The sequence below is a fragment of the Podarcis vaucheri genome (assembly GCF_965113315.1).
Source record: "Podarcis vaucheri genome assembly, chromosome: 5".
In the NCBI taxonomy this organism is placed as follows: Eukaryota; Metazoa; Chordata; class Lepidosauria; order Squamata; family Lacertidae; genus Podarcis; species Podarcis vaucheri.
The window spans coordinates 47,664,828-47,692,273 of NC_138763.1; the positions used below are offsets into that span (position 1 = coordinate 47,664,828).

At 41.8% G+C, this 27,446-nt stretch overlaps 1 protein-coding gene across 1 annotated transcript in view; it reads left to right on the top strand.

Annotated features, from left to right (window-relative positions):
- Positions 1 to 324: 324 nt before the first annotated feature.
- The window catches only part of CFAP58 (cilia and flagella associated protein 58), an 87,227-nt gene continuing 60,105 nt past the window's right edge, over positions 325 to 27,446 (top strand). Inside the window, exons 1-9 of the mRNA XM_082223476.1 lie at positions 325 to 474; positions 4,667 to 4,948; positions 8,442 to 8,590; positions 10,179 to 10,335; positions 11,660 to 11,854; positions 14,583 to 14,720; positions 16,355 to 16,514; positions 18,745 to 18,827; positions 21,559 to 21,750. Coding sequence (XP_082079602.1) covers positions 466 to 474; positions 4,667 to 4,948; positions 8,442 to 8,590; positions 10,179 to 10,335; positions 11,660 to 11,854; positions 14,583 to 14,720; positions 16,355 to 16,514; positions 18,745 to 18,827; positions 21,559 to 21,750 — 1,365 coding nt within the window. The 5' untranslated portion in view covers positions 325 to 465. The remainder of the gene's footprint in view (positions 475 to 4,666; positions 4,949 to 8,441; positions 8,591 to 10,178; positions 10,336 to 11,659; positions 11,855 to 14,582; positions 14,721 to 16,354; positions 16,515 to 18,744; positions 18,828 to 21,558; positions 21,751 to 27,446) is intronic.

The following is a 27,446-nucleotide window of genomic DNA, read 5'->3' on the forward strand; positions in this document are numbered from 1 at the left end:
CGAGAAAAAACAAGAACTGGCAGTCATGAGGGACTGAGCAGCTTATGGGACGAAAGAGAGAGCCCATAGTAGTCACTTGCCGGGAACTGGAAAACCCTGTTTCCCAGTGAGCTACTCAATGGGCAGCAGCAGCAGCAGCAGCAGCAGCACTGAGCTGGATGTGCTGGACTAATAATGGTCTGATTCAGCAGAAGGCGCCTTCCTGGGGCCCTGCGGGTTTCGCCTGCCGCCTGCGCTACTCCGATGCCCCTCTTTGGGGCGCCCCCTTTCTCCTCAGCCCAGCCGCCTCCCGGCCGAACGCGGGGAGGGAGGGGGAGCGGTTGCTAGGAGACGAGAGCGGCGGCCCGTGTACACAGCGGCAACGCGGCAGCGAGGAAAAGGACAGGCCCTCACGCCCGGCCTGTACGCGGGGTCCTCGTTCCCTTCTCACCTCGGGGCCTCTGCGTTTCTCCACCCGCTGCAAAAATGGCAGAGGTGAGCCCCTTCCTCACGGTGCAGCCTCTTCCGTATCTCCCCCCCCCCTCCGCCGCTCTAGGGCTCCCCCCTCGCCTTTATTACCTTTCCTTAGCAACACATTTTCCCCTATCCATCCATACCTAGGAATCGCTTCCTTTCCCCCCAAAAGGAAACAAGGGTTACTGGGCGCCCTCTCAGGTATTTCCACGACCCCCTTCTGCTGCCTCCACCCCTCCCCGCACCAAGAAGTAGAATAATATCTTCTTTCATTTGCCAGTCGCAGTAACATACATGATAGCGTGAGTTTCGCCAGTTTTAATAGATCTAAACTTTGCACGCTTGTAGGTAGGCTCACGACAATGTCCTTTCACCTTATTTTATAAAGACATGGGGTGTCAAAAATCGCCTCATCCCATCCCCTTGAGAATGTACACACACCACACATTTCCTCGCCAGAACTCAAGGATGCGCTCTCACTACCTTGCACCATTATTGTACACAGAAGTAGTATGGTTTAAGAATGGTGAAAAAGTGGGATTATAATCTGAGTTAGTGGTGGAGCCAGGTAGAACTTTGTTCTGGATTAATTGATCCAGAAAAGTTTTCATGTTTGATCATACACCTATTTTAAGCGTTTTGCTCTCCACACTTTCCCATGCCTTACCTCTTGCCCAGTTCTTCTTCCCTACCCATCATTGTGTCCTAGAATTCCTGTCCATGAATTTGTCTAATTTGTTTTACCCTTCCTTTCCTAGAACGACTCTCTTAACTTGTTTCTCCCACATCTGTATTCCATCCTGCCCTGTATTCCATCTCTGTCATCATTCTCCATTTCATTTTCTACGCCTTTTACTATCATTTCTTCTAATTATCACTTGCTGACATCTGTCAGGGACTGGAGGAAAGTTTTTCTCTCTCCCCTCATAGTAGCAGAACTCACGGATGTCCAGTGAAGCTGGATGTTGGGAAATTCAGGACAAGCAAACGAAAGTACTTCTTTATGCAGCACTTAGTTATGCTATGGAGTTCCCTCCCCCAGGAGGCGGTGATGGCCACCGACTTGGATGGCTTTAAAAGAGGATTAGACCAATTCAGGGAGGATAATGCTATCAGTGGCACTAGCTATAATGGTTACGCCTTGCCTCCATGATCAGAGACACTAATGCTTCTGAATGCCAGTTGCTGGAAACCACAGGAAGAGGGTAGTGGAGCTATTGCGCTCATGTCCTTTCTTGCTGATTTCCCACAGACGTCTGTTTGGCCACCATGAGAACAGGATGCTGGACTAGATGGGCCAATTGGCCTAATCCAGCAGGGTTCTTCTTACGTTCAGTTTCCCTTTTCGTTCTCATAATGCCTTCTCTATGTATATTGGTGACTGTTCTTTAAACCTTGTTCACTGCTTTCCTATCAACCATTTCCCCTGTGGGCTTGAGCAGACAACAGTAACTCCAACAGACATGTGTAGTGCTGAACTTGAAATGGAGAGAAAAAACGTCAGGGGCACAAACTCTCTTTTGTACTGGTGGAACATGTGCTGATCCTATGGGTTGTCAGTTTAGTAAGAATTCAACATGTGGACTAATCTTTGTGTATTGCTGATGACAACAACAACAACAACAACAACAACAACAACAACAACAACAACAGCAACAACAATAATCCTGGAAAGCATTTAACACCACTAGCCATCCCAAGGTCCCCGCCTCTATTCCATTTTTGTGGGTCCCCCCCTCCAACACAAGGGCTGGATCTCTTTTCTGTCTCTTGTTTGTAGTTCCCTAACTGCTCACTTTCTCTTCCCCTCCTTATATCTTTCTTTTGCCCCTGCCTGCTTTTACTCCTTCCCTCATCCCACTACCTTCCTTCTCTCTCTGTCTCATAACAACTTTGCTAAGGCACTTGGGATGGAGTTTGTTGTCTATTACTGGTTGGTTGATCTCATGTTTTAAAGGATGCTTTATGCTATTTTAGTCATTATGTATATAAGATTATTTTAATGATTTGTCGATATTTTACTGCCAAAGCTTCCTCCCTGGGGACAGTTGGTAAAGGGTGGGATAGATAGACTCAAAATAAACAAATGACTCCTTTTTTGTTTCTCTTGTTTTGTATGTCTGTTATTATTTCAATCCTCCTTTCTTTCATCTCTCAAGTCTTTATTTTTCTCTCCCCCCTCACATTCTGCAAGGGTTTCTTTAAGAGGCCATTTTTTGTGTGTCTTCTAGTACAGTTGTCCTATGCACCTTGTAGCTAACAATCTTTTTGTCATTTCAGCTAGCCGTTGCCTTTTCCCTTAGTTTTGTCCTTTATTAATTGAAATGTTCCCAGCCTGTGCTTCTTGATACTCTGGGCAAACGGGGGGCAATAAACCAAGCTTTATAGGCTGAATAACTGAGTTTGGCATGAACTCAGACAGGGAGAATAAAACAGAGGCAGCCTCACTGCTCTCCTTAGCCCACAAAACATCTTTACTTCCGTTTGATTTCACACATATTTTTCTGTCAGCAAGTAGTTTATCATGAGTAGAGAATACTATTACATTTTAAGCATTGTGAATTGAAATAGTTTTATGGTGAGGTGCAATATTGTGTGCTATAGGCTCAGTGGTGGCATGGTGATACAATAGTGATATATTGGCTTCTATAGCTAAAATATATTAGTTGAAACAAATGGGATCCTGTTCTCCTCTCTCCACATCTTTCTCACTTCCTTCCAGTTGATCAGCATTCATGCCCACTGAGCATGCTCGGTTCTCATTGAACTGTTCTGGGGTTTCCCCCCTCCATTTTGGATTTTTCTTTGTGAGTTGGGATGGACACACTTGTGCACAGTTCTGGCTGGGTTAAAATATTGGATTTTTCTATTTTTGTAGGCAGTTCTCACTTCTTAGAAATTCAGTTGTTGGGGCTGTTTACAGTATGTTTTACCTCTCAAATCAGTCAGCGTTATGTGGTCATTGAGTCCTCATTGGACTCCTTCAGGCTCCCTTACGGATGGGGTTTCCGGTGTGGGATTTGTGTGCACCACAGCTTCCTCAGAAACCTCCCCGCTAGTTACCTGTCAAGCCCCTCTGCTTGTCTCTTTTTTTAAAGAAACGAGGGTTTGTGTGCTCTTTTGTTTAGGAGGGATTGTTTTTTTAGGGGTGTTTTTAAAAACTTTTTATTTTTTTGAGATGTGTATAGGTGTTTTGCTTTTTGCCTGTTTTCTTTCTTTTAAGAGACTGAGAATCTTCAGTTTTTTCTTCTATGAAATGGGTATTATGTGGTGCCCACAACAGTTTCTTAAATTTCTAAGTATGGCCCTGAGCCCCAAAAGGTTGGGGATTCCTTATCTATTTATTAAAATGTGATGTTTAGTGATCTGTGTGATTTTATGTAAGAATAATTCAGGCTGCAGTATTATACTCACATGGAGGTAAATTCTATTAAACTCAATGGGGCTTACTTACTTTTGAATACAAATAGCAGGGTTTTTTATTTCAGACCAACTTAGTTATTGAAAATGTAAAAAACTCAAAATGACTTACTTCTGAATAAACATGCATAGGATTATACTGCAAATCAGTTTCTTTTCTTCAGACCTGTGGTTTATCCAACTTAAATTGAATATCTTGTTTCTAATAGTTGTTTCAGAGGAAGTGTACAGAAATGTAGGACAAACATTGTCAAACAAATGGCTTCCAGGCTGTGGCATGTAAACCATGCACTGTAACCTGCCAGGTCCTAGATATACCGGTACTCTCTAACTTCCTGGGACTACAAAGTATTGATAAGCCTAGCATTATTTTAAGGCCGAAATGGTGTTGATTCCCCCACCCCATCCCAAGTAACTGCTTAGTGAAGAATTGAAGAACAGCATACTTTGAAGTGACATCTTCAAGGAATATATGATCATGAAAACAAAGACAGCAGTTGTGATATAAACACTGGAATCTTTAAAAGTTGTGTTTTATAATTGGATACTTTGTGTAATGGTAAGTATAGATGGGCTGAAGTTATGTTTAAAAGACTCTGCTTGCCTAAAGGATTGTGCATTTAAAATAGGATGGAATGTAAGCTTCATATGGTATGAGTTGCCATAATCACAGATGTTTTAATCAAAAGGAGGTACCTTGGAGCTATTATACCAATATCTTGGGATATGTCATTATCTTTATCAAGATGCCTTTGGTGACTGACTGATAGATTCTCTCTTTCCTTTCATCCAGGAAAAATATGACAAACCTGCAATAGAAGAAAATATATTTGAAGCGTTGGAAAAAGACTTCCAAGAAGTCATCAATGAGCTTACAGGAGATCAAAGCCTTGAGAAATTTCGCGTGGAATATGAGAAGCTCCACACGGTGCTAAGAAAGTCCTATGAGAATGAAAAGCGTCTCATGGCAAAATGCAGGGAGCTGAATGCAGAGATTGTGGTGAATTCGGCTAAGGTGGCTACTGCCCTGAAACTCTCACAGGATGACCAGACAACAATAGCATCTCTGAAAAGGGTAAAGGAAGTAAAACATGACAAATGCATAACTGAGGCCATAGGAGGTCTTGAACCTGTAAAATGTTAGCACTTTCATGATCCTTAGTATGATGACTTGGTGTGAGTTACAGTTTGTAGTGGAAATTGATGTCACTTTACTGTTGATCTCACCTCTTCTAATTCTGTTAATCATCTGTGGTGGAGAGGGAAGATCAGATTATGCAGAAAAACTCACGGCACCTATACTAAATATTTAATAATACATATTTAAACCATACATTCACATTCAGTTACATTAACTTTATTCTCATGTCACTTGAAACAGTTGTATAATGTAAATGTATATGTGTAGAGTATAATGTAAATGTATATGTGTAGTGTACGCATGCTGAAGTTGTGGGTCCTTGCTACTCCCCCGTTCTTCTTCTGTAACATTCCTAGAAAAGTTTTTAATGAGGTCAGTGTTCACCATCAAACTGGCATTTTCGGAATGTAGGTCAAATGAACCTGTAATAATGATTGGGGTTACTCGTGCGTAAGTTGCCGCCACTCCTGGCTAGGTTGGCTGGTTAAACCTTTTCTGTCTGGACAGCCCTCTACTTTGTGGCTGTTTCAGTCGCTAGCAGAATCCGTCAGTGGGCGTTTCTTAAACCTTTTCCAGCATAAAAGCTGTTTGACACCAAGTCTCCTCCTACTCTCCCTGCGCGGAAGTCTTCTGCGCAGGGAGGGTGTGGGTAGCGGAGGACCCGTGCTCTCCCCGCTGGTGTCCGGCGAAGAGTCCTGGAGCCCTCTCGCCGATTCCCCCATCTGCCCCCCTTTATCCCTGGTGTTGCGCTGATTTCCTTCCCCAGCTGATGAGCTGCCTCTCTTCCTGCTGGGTCCTTCTCCAGCATCACTTGGGAGCCTTCCCTCCGCCTCTGGCTTCAATGTCAGTTCCCTGACAGAACCCATGCAACGTTTGGCATGTGGTAAAGCTATTGTGTGATTGTTTCATCACATACATGCCTCTAGTTTTCAACAGAAGCCACATTTACAGTATAACAGCAAAAGTGCTGAAAGTGAATTTAAAAGAATATGCAGGAAATGGACTACTGCGTATGTCAGACTGCTCAGAGCGACACAACCTACATTTACAATGTGCTAATTTTATAGTGTGAATTTGGTAAAAATAAAATGTATTTATATATCTAATTTTAGGGGCTAGCATAAGATTAATTCTAGTTAGAGCTAACAGGTTTTTGCAATCTTTTTGTTTTGTATCTTCAATCAGTCATACTTGAACTGCTTATTTTATTATCTTACCATATTAATACTTCTTTGTCCTTTTACCCTGATACAAAAAGGAACAACCTTGTGTTCCTCCATCTGAAATAAAACAAACAAACAAGAGGACACTTTCATAATGTTGTGTATAGTCATGCTCTAGCCAAAGTAAATGACAAAAACAAAAACCCATTTGGGTATTAAGATGTCCTTCATCTGAGTGTACAGACTCCTTTGACTATGTCAATGAGAGCAGGAAGAGTATGGAGATGAGATGATCAATTACATTATGCACCAAATTATCCAGTTGTGCCACTGTGGTCCTTTGGGAACTTTTGGGAATGTACAGTAAAGTTGCAGCTTAAGGCTAATTGATTGGACCATTTTTTCACTTAGGCAGGTGAAATATGACACCTTTTACTTAGGCAGGTGACACTGATTTTAATGAAACTATTATGACAGTATTGTAAAAAATAACTGATATCATAGAACTGTAGAATCTATTTGATGGCTTGCTTTGGGGCTGCAGTGCTAAGAAAAAACATCAATGAAATTTTGTGGGGTTTTAAGGGGATAAAGAGTGACTGGCATGCTCTGGTCCATGGGGTCACGAAGAGTCGGACACGACTAAACGAATAAACAACAACAATGGGATAAGGAATATTCCTGTAAAATATTATTTTCCCCTTCATCTTCTTTGTTGAACAAATTTGTTCCTTAAACAAATGTAAATGTTACATGGCTATTAAATACTATTTTAAAACATGGAATTGCACCAGGATTAATTTTATGGCACCAACAAGTGGTTTTCCTTTAATACAAATAGTAGCTTTAGATGGGTGATTTCAGGACTAAAGCAGAGGAAAATCACACTGCCTGCTGTGAGCATGACAATTATCACCCCACTGCAGGGCTGTTATTTGCATTTTAAAGAAATTAATATTAAATATAAAGCTGCATTTAAAACCAAATCTAGATTGGCCCTTAGATTCTAAATACAAAAATAGTTCGTCTGAGGCTAATTCTTCTGTTCTTAAACACATTGTTAGTTACATGTATAATGCTTTATTGAACTGGACTGTAAGCTTAATATTATCACTTCAAAATCAAACAATATTTACATAATAATGAGATGTGGTATGAGAGCACAGAACATAGAAGAAATATGGTAGATGAAAACACATTTCAAAAGCTTTATGAGAATCCTTTAGGGTGCTTGCCTTTTTACTCAAATTATCCTTCTGAGCTGTCCCAAAAAAGAAGAGAAGAAGCTAAGATGTGGTAGCAAGCAGCTTTCCTGGCCCAAGAGCCACAGATATTAAGGGGATGACCTTCTTACTACCTGAACTCTCTCCATACTTTTATGATTTGATGGACTAGTATATGATGGTTAAGAAAGAAAGGGGAAAAAATCCCTGGCTATGTGCTGGAAATAATATCCCAAACAGTAGATTTTAAGTTCTATGACAAAACATGGCTTCAGGTCATGGTTGAGTACCCTTCCTTTGACCCCCATTGTTTATGGGCTAGCTTAACCATAAATTGCTTTGCATTTTAATCATTCTCCCAAATATTCATATATTCACATTTATGAGATAAGCAGAAAATATTAAAAATACTAGCTTGCTTTCCCCTGAATTTCTTGTTTGAATCAAATAGAATCATAGAATCTTAAGAGTTGGAAGCTACCCCAAGGGTCATCTAGTCCAACCCCCTGCAATACAGGAATCTCAGCTAAAGCATCCATGACAGATGGCCATCCAGCCTCTGCTTAAAAACCTCCAAGGAAGGAGAGCCCACTACCTCTAGTGGGAGTCTGTTGCACTGCTGAACAGCTCTTACTGTCAGAAAGTTTCCCCCCGAATGTTTAGTTGTCATCTCCTTCTGGACTTTTTAAGAGAAAAGCTGGATTTTAAAATTATGATTATAGAAACGTTGTGCAAAATATGGATAAACTTGACCACGGATTCCAGTGGACTTTAAGCAAGATTCATGCTGATGAAAATAAGTAACTTTGAAAATACAATATAATTAGGTATAATGTTCCATATTAGTAGGTATGGATTACTTAATTGAAAGTACTAATATTTACTGGCCAGACGGAATTGGCTAATAGAACAGAACACAGATGAAGACCAAAGGTTGAAAGAAGGCTGAAAACTTTTATTCATTAACCTGGAGGAAAATTAATTAGCTAATTGTTCATTTTTAATTAAATATATGAAACTGTTTTCTTCAACCATCCACAGGAGATCGAAAAGGCTTGGAAAATGGTGGATGCAGCTTATGAGAAGGAGCAGAAAGCAAAGGAAACCATCCTGTCTCTTAAAGAGGAAATTGTGAACTTGACTAAATTAGTGGAGCAAGGATCTGGATTATCATTGGGTCAGGAGCATAAGTGAGTTGCATCCGGAGAGGGCTGGGAGAAATTGCCATTCATTGAGACTACATTTGATAAAGATAATGCAAATAATCTTGCAAAAACCTGCACATATTATATTTTAGGTGGGAAAATATATTTCATGTGTGAAAAGCTGTGTGTTTGCACCCTCAGAATAGCTTGATAATTTTTATTCAAAAGCCACAGCAGTCTATCCCCTAGCCAGGATGCCTTATGTGCCCTCCCAGCAAGTTTTTCTGCCACTGATTTTAGCAGTGGTACAAATAAAAGCAGCATGGCAATGGGGTGGGCAGAAAGGTTTAAACTCCTTGGCCAAGTCCAGTTCCCTGATGAGGATGCAAATTGCCCCTTCCTGGTCTTCAGATCAACCATATGATGAGTGGGGAGAGGGCAGTAATGGGGGGGGGGCTGTGTGCCCACACACATTTTTTCCAACACCTACCACTGGTATGTGGTCCCCAGAGTGTTTGCCAAAGGTGAATGTGGCCCTCAAGCCCAGAAGCGGTTGCCACCCCTGATCTAGGATTTATGTTCTGGGGAATGTTAGGCCATGGGGGCATCTTCAATCTCTGCATTGATTAGTGGTTTCAATGCATGAAAAATGTTAAGAAATTGTCAGTGTGCAACAGTGTGATTGGTAGATGGGAAAGCAGTTGCCACAACCATTTGGTGTTGCTATATTAGCTTTAATTTGTACTGTTAATCTTGTGATTTTAGCTTTGCTGCTGGGAGCACCTGTGTAATAGTTGCGTAGCAGTTGCCAGCATACTTGGAGCATAAATTCAAGCTGCCTTCCACATGGGTTTTCAGTTGGAACCCAGTGTCTTTCATTGTTACTCAGTGTGTCTAACTTTTGCTGTTGATAATAACAATAATAGGCAGTAGGTGCTCATGGCACCTTCCCTGTGGGTCCCTGCTTTGAAGAGCTTACAATCTAAATTTTAGCACTGCAGTACTGTATGTGGTTGTGGCAGATTATGTTCTTGTCTGTACACTTCTTGGATCCTGGACGTTTATGTGTCATGTAATATCTCAGATTAGCTGAGACAACCTATTCAAATCCAAAGGGAGACACCCAAAAAACGGCAAGACAGGACTAGAGGAGCGGGCATACAGTGAACATGCTGCAGAGCATGACATTTTAGAGTTCTGATCATTAGGTTGGAAGGAACTAAGTTTGAATCATGAATTCAGCTGAAGAATAAAAACTACTGGGTTATGATTTTTGCTACTAAGTAGTAATAGGGTGTTTTTAGTAAATGTTCACAGACATGCAATTTAGTTGACAGGTTTTGTGAGCTAATAGAAGGGGAGTTTCATGTAAAGCAGTTACCGTATTTTTTGCACCATAACACTCACTTTTTTCCTCCTAGAAGGTAAGGGGAAATGTCTGTGCGTGTTATGGAGGGAATGCCTACGGGTGGCATGCCTACAGATTTTCCTCCTCTAAAAACTACGTGCGTGTTATGGTCGGGTGCGTGTTATAGAGCGAAAAATACGGTATATCTTTACACTATCATTTCCCAGAAAGCACCTTTTGCGGAGAACACGGAGAAGTTGACTTAGATCTTTTTTTCCTCCACAGCCTGCGGGAATTGCTAAAATTCAAGGAAGAAGTAACAAAGGAGCGAGACCAGCTTTTGTCAGAGGTTGTAAAGTTACGTGAAAACGTAACAAATATGTCAGATCAACAGCACGAAGCAGAAATGACAAAAACTGTGGCGGAGCAAACCATTGCTGAGGTCTGTGTAAACCCTATTTGCTGTCACTTTTGTCTTTGTCTAGAAGGCTTTCCAAGCTTGCCAATTTGTCTCTATTAACTACCACCTGCTATTTTACTTCCTAAACCTTTTCCAGGCGGGTTGGTGAGAAGTCTTCAGTGACAGAGCATCATCAGTGCATTTAATCTCTTTCATTGATCTCTGACATATCTTTTTCAGAACAGTTTTCCTTCTGTAGGGGACTTAAATGTTTGCCAAATCTGCACCAACTGGAGCTGCTGCTTTATAAATACTGAGAAGACATGTTCCTACCCTGCTGAGTTTATAATCTAGATTAGATTGAGGGGAGACATCAGGGGAGAGGGCAGAATGGAGCCAGGAGTAGGTTTTTAACTTTAGGTAGAGTGGGAGGGGAACAGCCTGAGAACCAGGGTTCCTTCTTCTGCTGGTTCCATCCCTTTTGCTTGCATCCCATCTGGCATCCCATCTGAGTTTTGTGATCATTTCTTTCTTGTACTTGTAAAACCCATATGGGTTTGTGGGGTAGATAGTGGGGGTGTTCAGCGATCTCTAGACTTTCTTGCCCCTCACTCCTGAAACATTCCTTTCACTGTTCATCAGATCACTTCTTTGTCTTCCCTGAAATCTCCCTAAAACATATTTTGTTTCACAAAACCATTCCTTAAGCAACTGTGCTTCAACCTCACCTCCATTCTTCATGTGAAGCGTTGACTTTATCTCCTTAGCCCTATTTTGCCCAATACTGATTGTAAGTTCTCTGGCTGGGGTTCTGATCAATTTTACTGTGTAGCGACATGGGTAGCACTGTGGTCTAAACCACCTTGGGCTTATCTATCGTAAGGTCAGCAGTTTGAACCTGCGCGACAGGGTGAGCTCCCATTGCTTTGTCCAGCTCCTGCCAACCTAGCAGTTCAAAAGCATACCAGCGCAAGTAGATAAATAGGTACTGCTGCGGCAGGAAGGTAAACGGCGTTTCCGTGCGCTCTGGCTTCCGTCATGGTGTCCCATTGCTCCATGAACAGTTTAGTCTTGCTGGCCACATAACCCGAAAAAAGCTGTCTGCAGACAAATGCTGGCTCCCTCGGCCTGAAAGCAGAGATGAGCGCCACACCCCATAGTCAAATTCAACTAGACTTAACTGTCCAGTGGTCCTTTACCTTTTTACCTTTTACCTTTACCTTACTGTCCAGATGCTGTGTAAATTGTTTAAATAGCAAAAAGTAGAATGCCGAACTTATATGTGGGTAAAATATACACTTACTGATTCCTCTGATTAAAAGAAAAACATTTTTTTTGCCATTTCCTCCTGTATTGCTGTTTGCAGCTTAATCAGGAAATCCAGTTGCGTCAGAATGAGGCTTCAAGGGAGGCCCGAAGAAAAGAAAAAATGGAGAGGGAACTAAAACAGCAGCAGATGGAATTAGACAGTAAATTGGCTGAAATGAAGGCAATGCAGCAGAATATGAATAGAAACAAGGAGGAACTCTTGAGAATTGAACAGCAGCTCAAGGAGCAAAAGGTAATGTAGGGTCTGACATTGAACTTCCTTAAAAACACACACACATAGACTCTTCAGATCAAGGTCAGATTTTCAGGACAGAATGAAAACACTTGGGGAAACTAAACACTTTCTTTTTCTCGGTCATATACGGCTAATATAGATTTTGACAAAAATCCCACCTGCTCCCTCACTCGCACTGAAGTAATTTGAGAATGCCTTCTAAAGATTTGTGGCAAAATAAGACAATAAAGCCACATGCACAAAATTACATCCTGGTCCCCTGGGTTTGTTAAAAGTATCTCTGAGTGTGAGCCTTTAGTTACATGACATGAGATAAATGAATGCATAACTGTGGGATCCTGTAACATGGGAAGCAAACATGGTTCCCTACTGTTGGACTCCATCTTCCAATCCAACAGCATCTGGACTGTACCCCCCGCCCCACTGTAAGATGACAGGGTACTTCCTGTTTCCTCTGAGGTCTGCCAAGGAACAAATATGAGAGAGCAGGAATCAGGAAGGATTCTAAAGATGGGACTCATGTCTGGTTTGTAAAATTATCCAGCAGCACATAACACAGTTTTACATATGTGAGTCTAGCAATACCCATTATGAGCCCATTGATAGTTCTTGAAATTATGGTCTTTCCTTTGTTGCTTAAAAAAAAAAGTTGCATTGAAAATGTAGCAGCTCCAGATAGCGACTAGTAGTTGCATTTATGTCTTATTAAATGGGCTACTGGCTTTCTACTGAATATTTCTATGAACTTGATTCAGATGCGTTTGAACCTTTTTAGTGGATACATTAAAATGAATATGCCATATTTTCTTGTATATAAATGAATTTTATCAGAAAACTCACTTGAATGTATTTAGTTTCTGTAGGTCTTCAAGAACTAACTTTGGAAATTTCAGTGTCTCAGGGTATATTCCCACACAGTTGGTTTAAGCAGCATGGCATCTGTGGGGAAAAATCAGCTTATGCTGACTTATTATTTGACTTATTATTGTGTGAATGCTGCTTTTTTTGTGCAAAGGGATAATCCACGCCACCACATTTGTGGTGTTGGGCCAGAAGCTGATTTTGGCTGAGAAGAGCATGTGTATGACTGTCTCGGTGTGGACTGATGCAGCTTGAGTAGCAGAAGCTCATGTTTTTCTGCAGTTGCCTCAAACTAATAAAACATAAGAATGGACTTTCACTTCTGCCTAAAACAGTGTTCATGCTCTGATGCCATGGCTCACCAGACTGTCATTTCATACTAGTATATTTCTTAACATACAATTGTTGCTCATTTCCCTCTGAAATATTGAAGCCTGCAGATAAATAGGGAAGCATGACAATAATATTTTCCTATCTGTCACTTGTGAGGTTAGCTGTCAGAATGCTGGTAAAGATCTTTAGACAGAAGTTGCTGTCAAAGTGCAAAGTATTCATTTTTAAAAACCAAAATATCATTTCTTAGCATTTTTCTGATCAGGCCTTAAAATGGTCTAGATTGTTTTTTCACTCCATTTCCCCTGATGCTGCAAAGCCCTATGAGAAGCAATTTTAGTAAACAGTAAAAGAGGTTTGGTAATTGTAAGCAGTTTCTTCCTGGAACAAAAGTCTTCCTGGAGTTGCTTGTGTCATGCAAATGTATAGTCCTTCCTTCCATTCCCTGAGTGTATTTGGGTAGACGTCTGTGACAGTTGTTCATTTAGATGAAGTATTTAATAAAACCAAGCACAGATTCAGTGTATATGCAGAACTGAAAGGAAAATTTTATTGTCTCTCTCAAATACCTTGGTCCTGATGTAGCCTTTTAAAATAGTGTGATGATCCATTTACACATTACGAATGGTAATTGTGGGCCAATCCTGGCATAGCTATTAGCAGCCACAGAATGGCGCCAAGTTTGCTTTACTAACATGCTTCTCTGCTCCCAGAATGTATTGTGTGTATTGATTTTAATCAGTCTGTCAGATAGTGATGTCTTGCTACCCTTTTCTGTCCTTCCTATTGAGGTAACTGAATTTCACTGGAATATGCACTTCTATGGACTCAAGTAATTATGAGCATGTTGAACATATGAAGTTGCTTTATATTAAAAATACTATCTAGACTAGTATTGTGACAGCACCCCTGAAGGTGCACTCTTCCACTGTCTCCCAAGACAGACGGACGCCAACCCATCTAGACCAATATTATGACAGGCAGTGGTGTATCATGGTCTTAGGGGCAGTCTTTACCAGCTTTACCAACTGCAATCCTTTGCCTTGAAATACTTGAGATTGAGCCTGGGATCTTCTGCAGTGATACAATATGTAGTCTACCATCTCATAATAGTCCCTGCTTTTTATTAATGTAGCATATGTCTGTTAAGATTTATAATTTATTTTCATGATTGCTGATAAAAACCATTTGACTCTATTGCTCATTTGCAGTGATTACAGGAAGTGTTGTACACTACCAAATGTCAATAAGGCATTAAAATATTTATTGGCTACCTGTGAGGGAGGCTTACAAAGATCCTACAAAAAAGATTATACCCCCTGAGTTATTCATTAGAAGCTGCCACTCTCATTCCCAGTTTCTGAACAATTGTCATATTTCTCAAATAGGATACATTACTAATATGGTGGTAAATGGCATTTGATTAAAAAAAAGGTGAAGGAATTCTGTTCTCCTTAGAATCTTTGTAGAAGTTGAGGGTGGTACTAGTATATTATAAATACATTTATGGCTTTGTGCCACAATTCCACAGATTCTGAATGAAAGAGCCACAAAAGAACTTGAACAGTGTACAGCAAGAAATCTCAAGCTCCAGCAAGAAAATGAACAGCATACTTTGGCCATTGATCAACTCATGCAGGAGAACCAGCAGAAAACCACGGAGCTGAGAGTAAGTTCAGTATGACATCAGATACTATCCCAGTTTCAAAACTGCATTGTACAAAATGGCTGCTTAGTAGGTGTGTGACTACTAGATTATGTGTCTAGATGTTTGATCGCTATGAGGCTTCCTTTGAAACACAAATAGCAGATATGGAAAGACAATTCTTGTTGGGACAGAACATTCTCACCCCCAGTGAGAATTACATTACAAAACATGCACATGAATTGCACTGACATCCAGGATAGCCCAAACTTTGGAAGTGGTGACATCATAATCTGCTCATACAATTTATTTTCTGCAAAAACCTTATTCTTCCTATTACGGCCTCTTTTCTATTCCAATTTGTTCCCCAACCTTTTGTGTTTTTTTACATTGGTTTTGTGGCATCTTACAGATTCCTGCCTTTCCAAGATAGGCCAATCTCTCCTTGAGATGAAAGGCACTATATATACCTAAGATATTGCCATTGTTCATCTCTTTTGTTTAATCTCCAGTCAAGAACACATCTGCAGTTACAACATGGTTTCTGTTAAAGAAAAGGACAGAAAACCAATAGTTTATTGAGCTTTAGTAATGTACAACCTGTTCTTCTAAATAGAAGAAGTCATTTGCTGATGAAGTGTTTGCTTCCAAGGGGCCTGGTTGGTTAAAACAATGGAAGCAAGTTCTAGAAGCATATAAAAATATTTATCTGGTGTAGCAAGAGGATTCCATTTCAGAGTTTCAGGCTATCACGATTATTTTCTGATCTATGTTCATGTTTATTAAAAAAGTCATTATCAAAAGCTATTATCACAGCCGATGATCTTCCTTTGGATATGAACCAAGACTTTGGGCACCTAAAAAGCTAAAAAATTAATTGTGGCACAAATTTCATCAGATACATGGTAGACTCAAGCCTACGAAAGCTTCTGTTGCACAGTTCTATGAGTGTCAACTTAGAAGTAAGCCTAATGAGTTTAATGGGTCTTACTTCCAGGTGCATAGGATTACACCCTAAAATGCCATAGAACCTTCTTGTTGTTGGCATAATTTACCAATATTCTAAACTCTTTTCAGGAGTGGGGCTACTGTTGGCTGATTAGCCAGAGCCCAGAAGAGGGAATATAATACTTTAAAATAGATGTTGGCTTGCACCACTCTTTTTGCCAGTGTACGATCTGCTGAGTTGCCAGGTCATGTGACTGAACTAAAAGGTTAAGAATCAGCGTGTCTTGTTATCCTGTCCCACCCCACCACTGCATACGTTTGAGTTCTGCAGGCTGAGTCCCAGCTGAGCCACAATCAGGGAGTTACAGCAGCTGAACTAGGACAGCCCAGGATCTTCCTAGTCCAAACTCACTCATCCTGGTGAATCTTGGGTTTGGAGTGCACTGTTAGTTCTTCTGTCCAGCTGTCATTAGGCAAGTGTTGGTACTAAAGCTCAAGAGTGCAGCGGAAGAAAAAGGATAGAGAGAAAAGAGGATGAAAAACAAAAGCTGTGCTCTGTAAAGCCTTCAGGGCTCTGAATATTTTCATTTATTGCAAATGACAATGGCTATTATATATTTTTTTTACCCAACACATTGCAGTAGGAGCAAAAGTTGATATATACCTTACTAATTGTTGCCTCTCTATTCCTGTTCTTTTGTTTTCTGTAGTCGAGAGAAGATGAGGTGTCTCAGATGCGTCAAGAGATTTCAAAACTTTCTAAAGTGAGAGAGGTTATGCAGCGAAAATTACGTGCTGTAGAAGAGCAAAAGACTCATGCTGAATTCGAAAGGGATACCCTTAAAAATCAGATAAATGGGCTGGAGAGAGGTAGGAGTCAAATTTAATGCAGTGATATGGAAATTTGGTTGGGCAAAACAATTTCCCCCCAATATATGTCTTAGCTATACTTCAAGTGTTACAGAAAAAGGCAAGCTCCTGAATTCCCATGATATGTCAATTGTGGGTTTATTATTGTTTAGTTGGTGGTGGCAGGTTGAAGGTATGACAATGCGCTTCAGCATATCTTAAAAATAAACAAATTCTTGTTTATTTTTGTAATGTTAGAAGGAAGTATGGGAAAGCAAACATGCATCTGTGAAATGTGGGCAGTTGCAGTTCCCCTTGCAAGTATTTTCCATACGTTTTGTATCTCTTGAGTCTTCTTTCCAACCATTTCAGAAAAGACCTGGTTGACATGCTTGGGAAATCTGCTATTAGCAGTTCCCTGCAGGTGCAGGAACTTGCAGTTTCTAGTAGAAAATAGCAGAATGCAGAATTCCAAGAATTTTGATGCAGCAGGGCTGAGAATTGTGCCTAGTTCTTGGTTAGGAATACAATGCAAGTTGTGGGAGCAGCTATGAATATGTAGTTATGGTCCACTTCTCTTGGCAGGAATCCACCAGAGGTTTATCTCTTGTGTCCTGAGATGAAAGAAGTCAATGGAATATTAAATACTTCATTGTATAAAGGCGAAGTTGAATCTTCATTCTCTCGGTCTTAGAAACCAAATGAGCTTTTCCAAGAGATAAACAGAGTGAAAACAAGATAAAATCACAATATAAAAACACACAATACAGAATCAAAATAAAAAACAAAACCAACCCAATAACCCCCTAGTATTTGCCTAGTATTGTATCCTGTTGTGATACATGCTTTCATTATATAAATGAATAATTATTAAAGCAAACTTTTAATTCAGAAATAGTAATTTAAAAAATAAGAAATGGAAAGTGGGGGTTGTTGTGTATTAAATTCTTGCCATGGATTCACTTGATCTGATTAGACTTTCTTTGTGATCAAGAGTCTTCTACTTTGTATGGATTTTGAGTGTTGCCAGTGAATTAATGAATTAATATTTTTTCAATTACCAGCTGTATGGATTAGTGTATTTCATCAGGTTTATTCTGTATTGCAAGGTTTTGTATTGCACCCTACAGTAAGCCCAACAAAATCAGACCTCCCTGCAGCTGCAGTAAGCCCTGGAAAGAAACCTCCCACTGGCATGTTCATTTAGGAGACCTTATTGTTGGAACTACTCCTGGGCCTCCATACATCTTAATTTGGCAGAGACATACTTAGAGGTTGGTTAGGTTAGCACCTGCCAAGGCCACAGACTCGGTGGGGGGGAGGGTTGATGGACAACAATTGCTGCTCTCTCAGCACCTCAGCGGAACGATCCTGACATGGCATGGGCTGATGCAGCAACCCTGCAGAGCCCCCTCCCTAGTCTGCAGTGGTACTGTCTGTAAGGACGCTGCTGCTTGGTCCGCTGTCCTAGCATGGCAGCCGCTCCTGTCCCCCCCCCCTGCTCCCTCTGTTTGCCCTGAGAGCGGCTTTTCGGCTGATGTGGTAACAGTTGAGGCTTTTAATTCACCATAGCTGATTCGCTTTCCCCTGTTTTCTCTCCTGCCTTGACCAATTTCCAGAGTGTGTGCCGCTGCATGTTCACATCAGAGAGAAAGGGCCATTGACTTAAGCAGGGCTTACTTCTGAGTAGGGACGCGGGTGGCGCTGTGGGCTAAAGCCTTAGCGCCTAGGGCTTGCCGATCGAAAGGTCGGCGGTTCGAATCCCCGCGGCGAGGTGCGCTCCCGCTGCTCGGTCCCAGCGCCTGCCAACCTAGCAGTTCGAAAGCACCCCCGGGGGCAAGTAGATAAATAGGTACCGCTTACCAGCGGGAAGGTAAACGGCGTTCCGTGTGCGGCTCTGGCTCGCCAGAGCAGCGTTGTCACGCTGGCCACGTGACCCGGAAGTGTCTCCGGACAGCGCTGGCCCCCGGCCAATAGATGTGAGATGGGCGCACAAACCCCAGAGTCTGGCAAGACTGGCCCGCTCGGGCAGGGGTACCTTTACCTTTACCTTTACTTCTGAGTAAAGTGTGCACTGGGGCAAAACCTCCAAGTTAGTGCCTTTCTGCTGTCACCTTGTCAGAAGTAATGAATAATCATATTGACTTTTAGTTTTAAAGTAAAACTGCGTTTAAAAAATAACATCCCATAATGTTCAAGTTATGCAGTCTGACTCTGACCTCAAGGTTTATCAACTTTTCCTGTGTTTTAGAGTTGGACGGTGCAAAAAAACAAACTGAAATTGACAAAAAAGCTATAGATGAGCTGGTAAGAGAAAGGGACATATTGAACAAGGTGAGTGTGTACATCTGACTCTAGAAAATGCATCTCTCAGTCATTTGTACAAAACCAAATCCTAGTTGTGGTCATTAGTAGTCATTTGGTCAAGTATGAATATGCACACTGCTGCTGGAAAATGCTTCCCCTTTCTTGGGCCCATCAATCTTCTATGAAAGGGCTGCATTTTTGGTGGCAGGGGCTGGGAGAAATTCTTTTACTTTTGTGGGTGATGTGGCATACCATAATAGAAATGAGGTGGCAGAGAGTTTTAGTCTTTCTTTTACTGGAAAAAAACTTTGCCGTTCCATCAGGTGACCTGATGGACAGCAGCAGCATCCTTCTCATTGAGAGTGGCCCAATGGGAAAAACACGACAGGGGCATTATTGGTAAAACTAAAAATCAGTCTGACAGATATACATCTATTGATCATTAGCGATGACTGGATCAGCCTATTTCTGTTCCATGTCAGTTTTGCATGCACTCAGTCATACGTCTGTTTCCTTTTTGGTTTTGCGGATTGTGTTCTGATCCATGTAAGTCCAGGACTAGTTGGTTTGTGACATAATGCAGACTGAACAAATTTATCCTCCATCCCTATTGAAAAGAATTATTCTTGGATATAAATGTAACAAAGTTCTGTAGACAGTTTGTTTGGCGAAGTTTCACGGATGCCAGTTGTGCCCGGGATTGCAAACTTTGTCCACTATCTGTAGTAACATGCAAACTTTAAATGGAGTGTCTTGCATCTTGGGAACAAGCATTTTTTAAAAATGAAATACCAGGTGTTAAGAGTACGACCTTGGGATGATTTATGTACTTTTCTGGCAATGAGAGTCAAATTATATGTTACATAGTCCAGTGTTTCCCAACCTTTTTTGGGCAAAGGCACACTTGTTTCATGAAAAAAATCTCGAGGCACACCACCATGCCAGATGGGGAAAGGTCACTTTTTACTTATGTTAAAAAAAATAATTTAAAAATAGTAACAGCATAGAAGGTAATGGTTAGGCTAGCATCCCTCTTCCAAATATGCTAGGTTTTTATTTGCAGGGACTGTTCTACATGGGAAAGCATTCAGTTGCTCCGAAGTTTGGGGGGCCGCGGGGGTGGGCGCGCGTCCCAGGAGGCGGAGGCCAGCCCGGGCTGGGAGCCGCGCCGCGGCCCGGGGGCGGTAGGCGGACCGCGGCTCCTAGGATGTGGAAAGGGCACGGCGGTGCAGGGGGAGGAGACCCGCACGGCTAGGGCAGCGTACAGGGGGAGGGGAGCGGGCCGGAGGCGGGCGAGGGGGGCCGCGATCCCGCGCGCCGCGAACATGGCCTCCTTCCCCGCGGGCCCCGCCGAGCCCCCCGGCGGGGAGGGCGGCGCGCCCCCGCCGCTGGAGGAGAGCAGAGGCAAGAGGAGGAGGACGAAGGCGCTGCCGAGGAGGCGCGCCAACTTCTGCCAACTTCGGCGCCCGCCCCGTCGCCGCAGGCTCCTCCCGGCCGAGAGCCAGAGGACGGCGGCGGAGCAGGAGGAGGAGGATCGGGTTTGGCGACGGCTGCTGCGTCCTCTCCAAGCGCGGGGCTGGCCTCCGCCGCGCCCGATCCTCCGCGCTTGCCGCGCTTCTCGGCGGAGCAGGTCTCGTGCGTGTGCGAGGCGCTGCTGCAGGCGGGCGACCCCGGCCGGCTGGGCCGCTTTCTGGGCTCGCTGCCACCCGACGCCGAGGTGCCGTGCCTGGAGGCGCAGGCGGGCGAGAGCCTGGCCAAGGCGGGCGCGCTGCTGGCCTTCCAGCGCGGCGACTTCGCCGAGCTCTACCGCCTGGTGCAGAGCTGGCGATGGGATGTGGGAGGGAGCTCGCTCGCCGCCCCGCGTGTGCCTATGTGGGGCACGTTACAGCCCCGTGACGTCAGCGCCACGCAGGCAGCCAGGCAGGCAGACGGCGAGAGCCCCGCGCTGGGCGGCCTCTCCTCGCCGCTGCCGCCCCGCCTCTCGCCGCCCGACTTGCCCGCCTCCCTCCCACGGCACACCAGGCAACGTCTCGCGGCACACTAGTGTGCCGCGGAACACCGGTTGGGAAACACTGTTCTAGATAAGGAGCTAGGAAGATTTGAGCAGGAAAACAGCCGGAGGAGACATAATTAAGCAGTCTTCTCCCCCACCCCAACTCCTCTGCTGTTACTTTCATTCTACTGCTGCCTCCTATGGCTGCTTTTCATTAAATTTTTATGAGGAACGGCTAAGGGAGCTGGGCATGTTTAGCCTGGAGAAGAGGAGGTTAAGGGGTGATATGATAGCCATGTTCAAATATATAAAAGGATGTCACATAGAGGAGGGAGAAAGGTTGTTTTCTGCTGCTCCAGAGAAGCGGACACGGAGCAATGGATCCAAACTACAAGAAAGAAGATTCCACCTAAACATTAGGAAGAACTTCCTGACAGTAAGAGCTGTTCGACAGTGGAATTTGCTGCCAAGGAGTGTGGTGGAGTCTCCTCCTTTGGAGGTCTTTAAGCAGAGGCTTGACAACCATATGTCAGGAGTGCTCTGATGGTGTTTCCTTCTTGGCAAGGGGTTGGACTCGATGGCCCTTGTGGTCTCTTCCAACTCTATGATTCTATGATTCTATAAATAAGAAAAAGTCAGGAAATTCCCATGTCATGTATCTCCCATGTAATGTCATGTTTGGACATGAGTGCTTGGTATTATTAGGCTTTGTGAAATCACTCTTATACAATGTGTCCCCTAACCATCTTCACCGTTTGTTTGCAGAACTTGCTCAAGGCTGCTACCGTTACTCAAAAGCAGATGAACCTTGTTAAGCTCCATGAACAGTCAAAGAAGAACCTGGAAGAAGAAATTCAGAATTATAAGGATGAGGCTCAGAAGCAGAGAAAGATAATCTTTCAGCTCGAAAAAGAGAGAGACCGCTATATCAATGAAGCCAGTGATCTCACACAGAAGGTATGAGAGAGTTGTTTGCAGACTTTTGCCTTTCAGAACTAACAAGATGTTCTTTTCAGTTCTTGACTTTCTATACGAATTTTGCCAAGGTCCTCTCGGTGGTCTTTAGGGTACAAGAATCAAGTTCCAGTGAGTCATACTTATTTCTCTGCATGTTCTTTACATCTTAAAGAGTCCACTTAAGCATACATTCTGGTATCTACAGTTAGTGTCCTAAAAACCCTCCTGTTGCCTGGCTAATCAAGAGATCTAGGATCTAAAATAAACATACTTAATTATGCTGCCAGAAAAACTCTAATTCTGTGATGGGAGTAAATTATGCAGATTAAGAAAATTGACATCTTTTTACTTAACTAGCATGTTTTGCTTGATGTGAAAAATTTGCTGGTTGGGGACAGAATAATTTTGTTTTTGTTGGAACATATGAGCAGGATGCATGGGATTTTGTGAATTAGCAGGCATGCGGAAATGGGAGAAAAGGGGTGAAGAGCCTGCAGAGATTACAAAGAGCTGCGCAGAGCATGTCTTATCAGGCCTCAGATAGCATGTAGAGGGACAAAGAAAGGCAAGTGCTCCCTAGAAAATTGCTTGCCCTTCATTTCTCTTCCCATTTGAGAGACATTGCTAGGTTCTTACAGCTGTTAAATCCTGAATGACTATATAAGGTTTATTTTGCATTTTTTTTATCTGAAAGCTTGGGCAAGTGGGAAAAAGCTTTCCCCCTTGCTCTCCTCCAACCTTACCCTGCACTCTTTAGCTTGTTGCTTTTGTAGTACAGCCCATACCTCAAACACTAACATTTATACACAGATATCTCCTGGCTTCGTGCACTTAAGGTGAAATTGCTTGGGTATTAATTATTTATCCACTATAAAATAACTTACTCTTTTCTCAGTAATATAAAGGATATGGCATTATAATTAAGAAGGGTTTTTTAGATTGGCCATGCGGATATCTAGACTTATCTTCTTGCATAAAAAGCTGTTACTGCTCAGTATGTAACTTGAATCTGATCTGTTGAACAAAACACAAGTTGTGAATTTTTGCAGAAGCTATGTCATAGCCTGTTTTGTTCACTCAAGCTGGTTAGGTGGAGCTTTCTTGCTTGCTTGCCCTGCTATGTGACTGTAAAATGCTCTGTTATTTGCTTGAGAACTGACTGACGAGCTCTACATAAAACTCACTGACAGGCATGCTAGCTTCCAGTCTGTTTTCTTCTCATTGTTATTCCCTGCTCACTTTATGATTACTTTCTGTATCTTTATCTGATTAACAGATAGGTGCCTTCTTGTATGACAGCATGTATAAATTCCTTGTAATAACAATTCCATTTAAGTAAGATTTGTTATTATTTTGGTATCTTAAATTGTCTTGTGTTTATGGCAGTGAATCCTTATCAATAGCATTACATACTGTGTATCAGTATGTGTGTGTGTGTGGAAAGTGAGAGAAATTGACGTGATCACCTGTCCACAGGCTCTTGATTTGTTAAGTTAGCAAGAAGAGAAATTTTTATGTGGTAGCATGATTTTTACATTTTACATTTACATTGGCCTACTTCCTTGGCCTAGAGATAAAGAGCTATGTATGTATGTATGTATGTATGCATGCATGTTTGACGGATGGATGCCAACAACAGGAGCCATGGCCATTTCAGTGCTCCACCACAGTTGATGTTAACCATAGGAAGGAATATTAAGAACTCTTGGGTATTCTTAAAAAAGATTATTGAGGCCTGTTATGAACAAGGCACATCAGTCATTGCTGACACCTCAGAAAGGACCTTATAACTAGAGGTGATTGTCCAAGTTTGAGTATATGTAATGCCAGTCCAAAATGGAAAATCATAAACCAAGAAAAAAATACATTTGATTTCTTCACTGGAGGTGAATTCTGACTTTGGACAGCCTTGGCACATAGCTGGTGCAAACACATTTTGCAAAAATATCAGGATATTTATAGATCATCAACTTCAAGTGAGAATTAGCTCAAGATCTGTTTTATCATTGAATGCATTTCATATGGTACTCTCTAGCTACACATAAAAACCAAGGAGCAAAAATGCTAATACCTAAAAATTGCCAATAGGTTGCACAAATAAAACTGTGAAAGAAGAACATAATGAATACAATTTTGGTGATTTTGATGTTTACTGCATTCCCTTCAGTGCTTCTTCCCTTCTTCCCTTTGTCTGAGAAGCTTATCCATAACAAAGCATGATCTGCCTGCCAAATTTCTATGTTTAGGAGACTTGGGGACTTTCCAAACCAGCTGCTTATTGAGCAATCATGCTGACATATTAACACACAACTTGAGCAGAAATTATACAGTATTGTCTGTTTATTGAGTATTCATTCTGATATGTTTGTGTTGAAGTTTTATGATATTGCCAACTAGTGGTTATTATCCCATACTTTCTAGTGCAATTTTCCATCACCTTTCTTACCAAACATTTTGCTATTAAAAAGGTAATGGGATATTTGTGCTATAAATTGTTGTGTAACAATCAGGTTTTGTGTGAATAAACAATCCATCTGGAAGCTCCAAAATAATAGTAACTCTCAAAATCTTTAGTTCAGTATGTTGTTGTTGTTGTTTAGTCATTTAGTCGTGACCGACTTCATGACCCCATGGACCAGAGCACGCCATACACTCCTGTCTTCCACTGCCTCCCACAGTTTGGTCAAACTCATGTTGGTAGCTTCGAGAACACTGTCCAACCATCTCATCCTCTGTCGTCCCCTTCTCCTAGTGCCCTCCATCTTTCCCAGCATCAGGGTCTTTTCCTGGGAGTCTTCTCTTCTCATGATGTGGCCAAAGTATTGGAGCCTCAGCTTTAGGATCTGTCCATCCAATGAGCACTCAGGGCTGATTTCCTTCAGAATGGATAGGTTTGATCTTCTTTTAGTCCATGGGACTCTCAAGAGTCTCCTCCAGCACCATAACTCAGAAGCATCAATTCTTCAGCGATCAGCCTTCTTTATGGTCCAGCTCTCATTTCCATACATCACTACTGGGAAAACCATAGCTTTAATTACATGGACCTTTGTTGGCAAGGTGATGTCTCTGCTTTTTAAGATGCTGTCTAGGTTTGTCATTGTTTTTCTCCCAAGAAGCAGGCGTCTTTTAATTTTGTGACTGCTGTCACCATCTGCAGTGATCATGGAACCCAAGAAAGTAAAATCTCTCACTGTCTCTATTTCTTCCCCTTCTATTTGCCAGGAGGTGATGGGACCAGTGGCCATGATCTTAGGTTTTTTGATGTTGAGCTTCAGACCATATTTTGCGCTCTCCTCTTTCACCTTCATTGAAAGGTTCTTTAATTCCTCCTCACTTTCTGTCATCAAGGTTGTGTCATCTGCATATCTGAGGTTGTTGATATTATATACTGATAATTCAGTGTATAAAGCCCCAAACGTGTGACCATTGTTAGGTCAAGGAAGTAGCATAACATAGCACTTGAATTTGTAGGCATCCAAAGAAGCTGAATGTTGAAAGATTCAGGACAAAGTATTTCTCCACACAGCACATAATTGAAACAATGGAATGTGCTCCAACAACCTGTAGTGATGACACAAATTTGAATGATCTGCACTGGTTTCAGGTTTGCTACTGGGCTGGGTTGGGTTAAAGGTGTTACTATTTGTATATAAGGACCCTAACAACTTGGAAGAAGTAGACCTATGAGATCACCTTATGCCACATGTACCAATAGACTGCTTTAGCTCAGCAGAATAGGCACTACTCTAGGTGCCACATAATACACAATGCATTTGCAAGAACTTGATATATGAAATAAATAAATAGTTTAATTAAAAGAAGATTGATGGAAGATAAAGCTATTCATGTGGGCACACATTGCAGGGCTAATTTTCTATGCAGGACAATTAATATATCTTTTCCTTTATTACTGTTTTTCACTGTATTATTATTAAATGTTTTTATAGAGCACTTCATGGCATAAAGCCATCAAAGCAGTGTATTAGTAAAAACAGAATTCTAAAACAATAAAACTATCTGTACAGACTCTAAAAACAATGATACCATTTAATTAAATATAAAATTGATCTTGATCTTCATAAATGACTAATTATGCTTTAGGGAAAACTTTCCTAAACAAAAATGTCTTTAGTAGGTGCCTAAACAGTATCACTCTAGGTGCATATCTTATGTGATTCCACAGAGCTGGTGTGACAACACTAAAAGCCCAGTTTCTGCTATAGCATGAGCACACTTCTGGGGTGTATGGTACTCTCAACTGAGGAATGCAGTTGCCAGGCGGGTATATAGTGGGTAAGGCAATCCTTTAGATATCCTGGTCCCCAGAGTACAAGTAATGCTCTGCAAAGTAACCTTTCAAATGTAGTCTGAAAGACAAGATTGCTTAGTAGTAAGTGAAGCAAATAATGTAGATCCAATGCAGAATTTGTGATAAGCAACTTAGTTCATTTAACAATGGCTGCACTCCGAAGCATAGTTACAGGAAAGTAAAACTTAATGAATTCTGGGATTTATTTCTGAGTATGCATGCTTAGGATTGCACAGTAGTTGGTGAAAATGGAGGGTGAAAAGCAAAATACAAATAGATCAGGGCCAGTGGTATTTTTCTGGAAAAGAGGTGCCAGAACTCACCATGAACACCTCCCTTATTCTCTTAGAATGGCAATGGTGCCCACTTGAGAGGTGCTGGAACTAAGTTCTGGTGAGTTCCTGCTGCAAAAAGCCTTGATCAGGGCTATGGCAAAGGTAGGAGAAGCACCATGGCACATGATGTCTGGGCCGAACAAAAGCACTAATGCAAATTGTCCTAAATCTGGCTTCCTAGTATGAGGATATTGACAGAACCAGTGGCCGGCTATAGAGCTAATACTTCTGTGCTTTGAAGCAACTCAGAAGCAATTGCCTTTTTATATTGTTCTAGTTGACCCCAGAGAGCTTCCCAGGATCAAATAATTTAGTCTATTTTTTCAACTGATCTAGTCACAACTGAGGTTTTCTTTCAGATTTTTTAATGTTGTAGATCAGTTTCCAAAACTTATATACTGATTTGCAAATAATGTATGATGTGCCAAATTGTTTGTGAGAGAAACAACCCTCTCCAGGCTTCTTATTCCAATTTAGGCACATCAGTTTGCTAGATAGGTTGCTTGATGTACATTGTGCACTGTGGACCCAGTCACAGTGGAAGGATGCTGACTGCTTTCAGTCTGAGATGATTACACCCTGTACAAGATCAGTACATTGAAATCCAGGAAGTTTAGTATTTACAGTTTCCTATGAGTTTCTGATGAAGAAATGTTAAGAGTTCATTAGTTCATTGAATCATGCCGAAGAGCAGAGGATTCAGATTACCTTTACAGATGACAACCTCCAGCAAATTGACCAAGCGTGAATAACAGGTGCTATGCCAAAAGTGAATCTAGAATTTTAAAAATGCATTTGAATTAGTAAAACTATTTCAGATGGTACAAGTTACTTGAGTCATGGCACATTGTCCTAAGAAGACAGATATTTGTGTCAGTAAGTAAGCAGTCTGTTCCGATCCAGCTTCATGTATGTATGGCAGTTGAAAATCTGACCTTCAATGCAAAATCACTCTACTGAAGCTCATCAAGTGATACTTTGTGCATTCTTCCCAACATGCTATCTGTAAAGGAGATTATTACAGAGTTCTCAGAAAAAAAAGAACTCAGCAT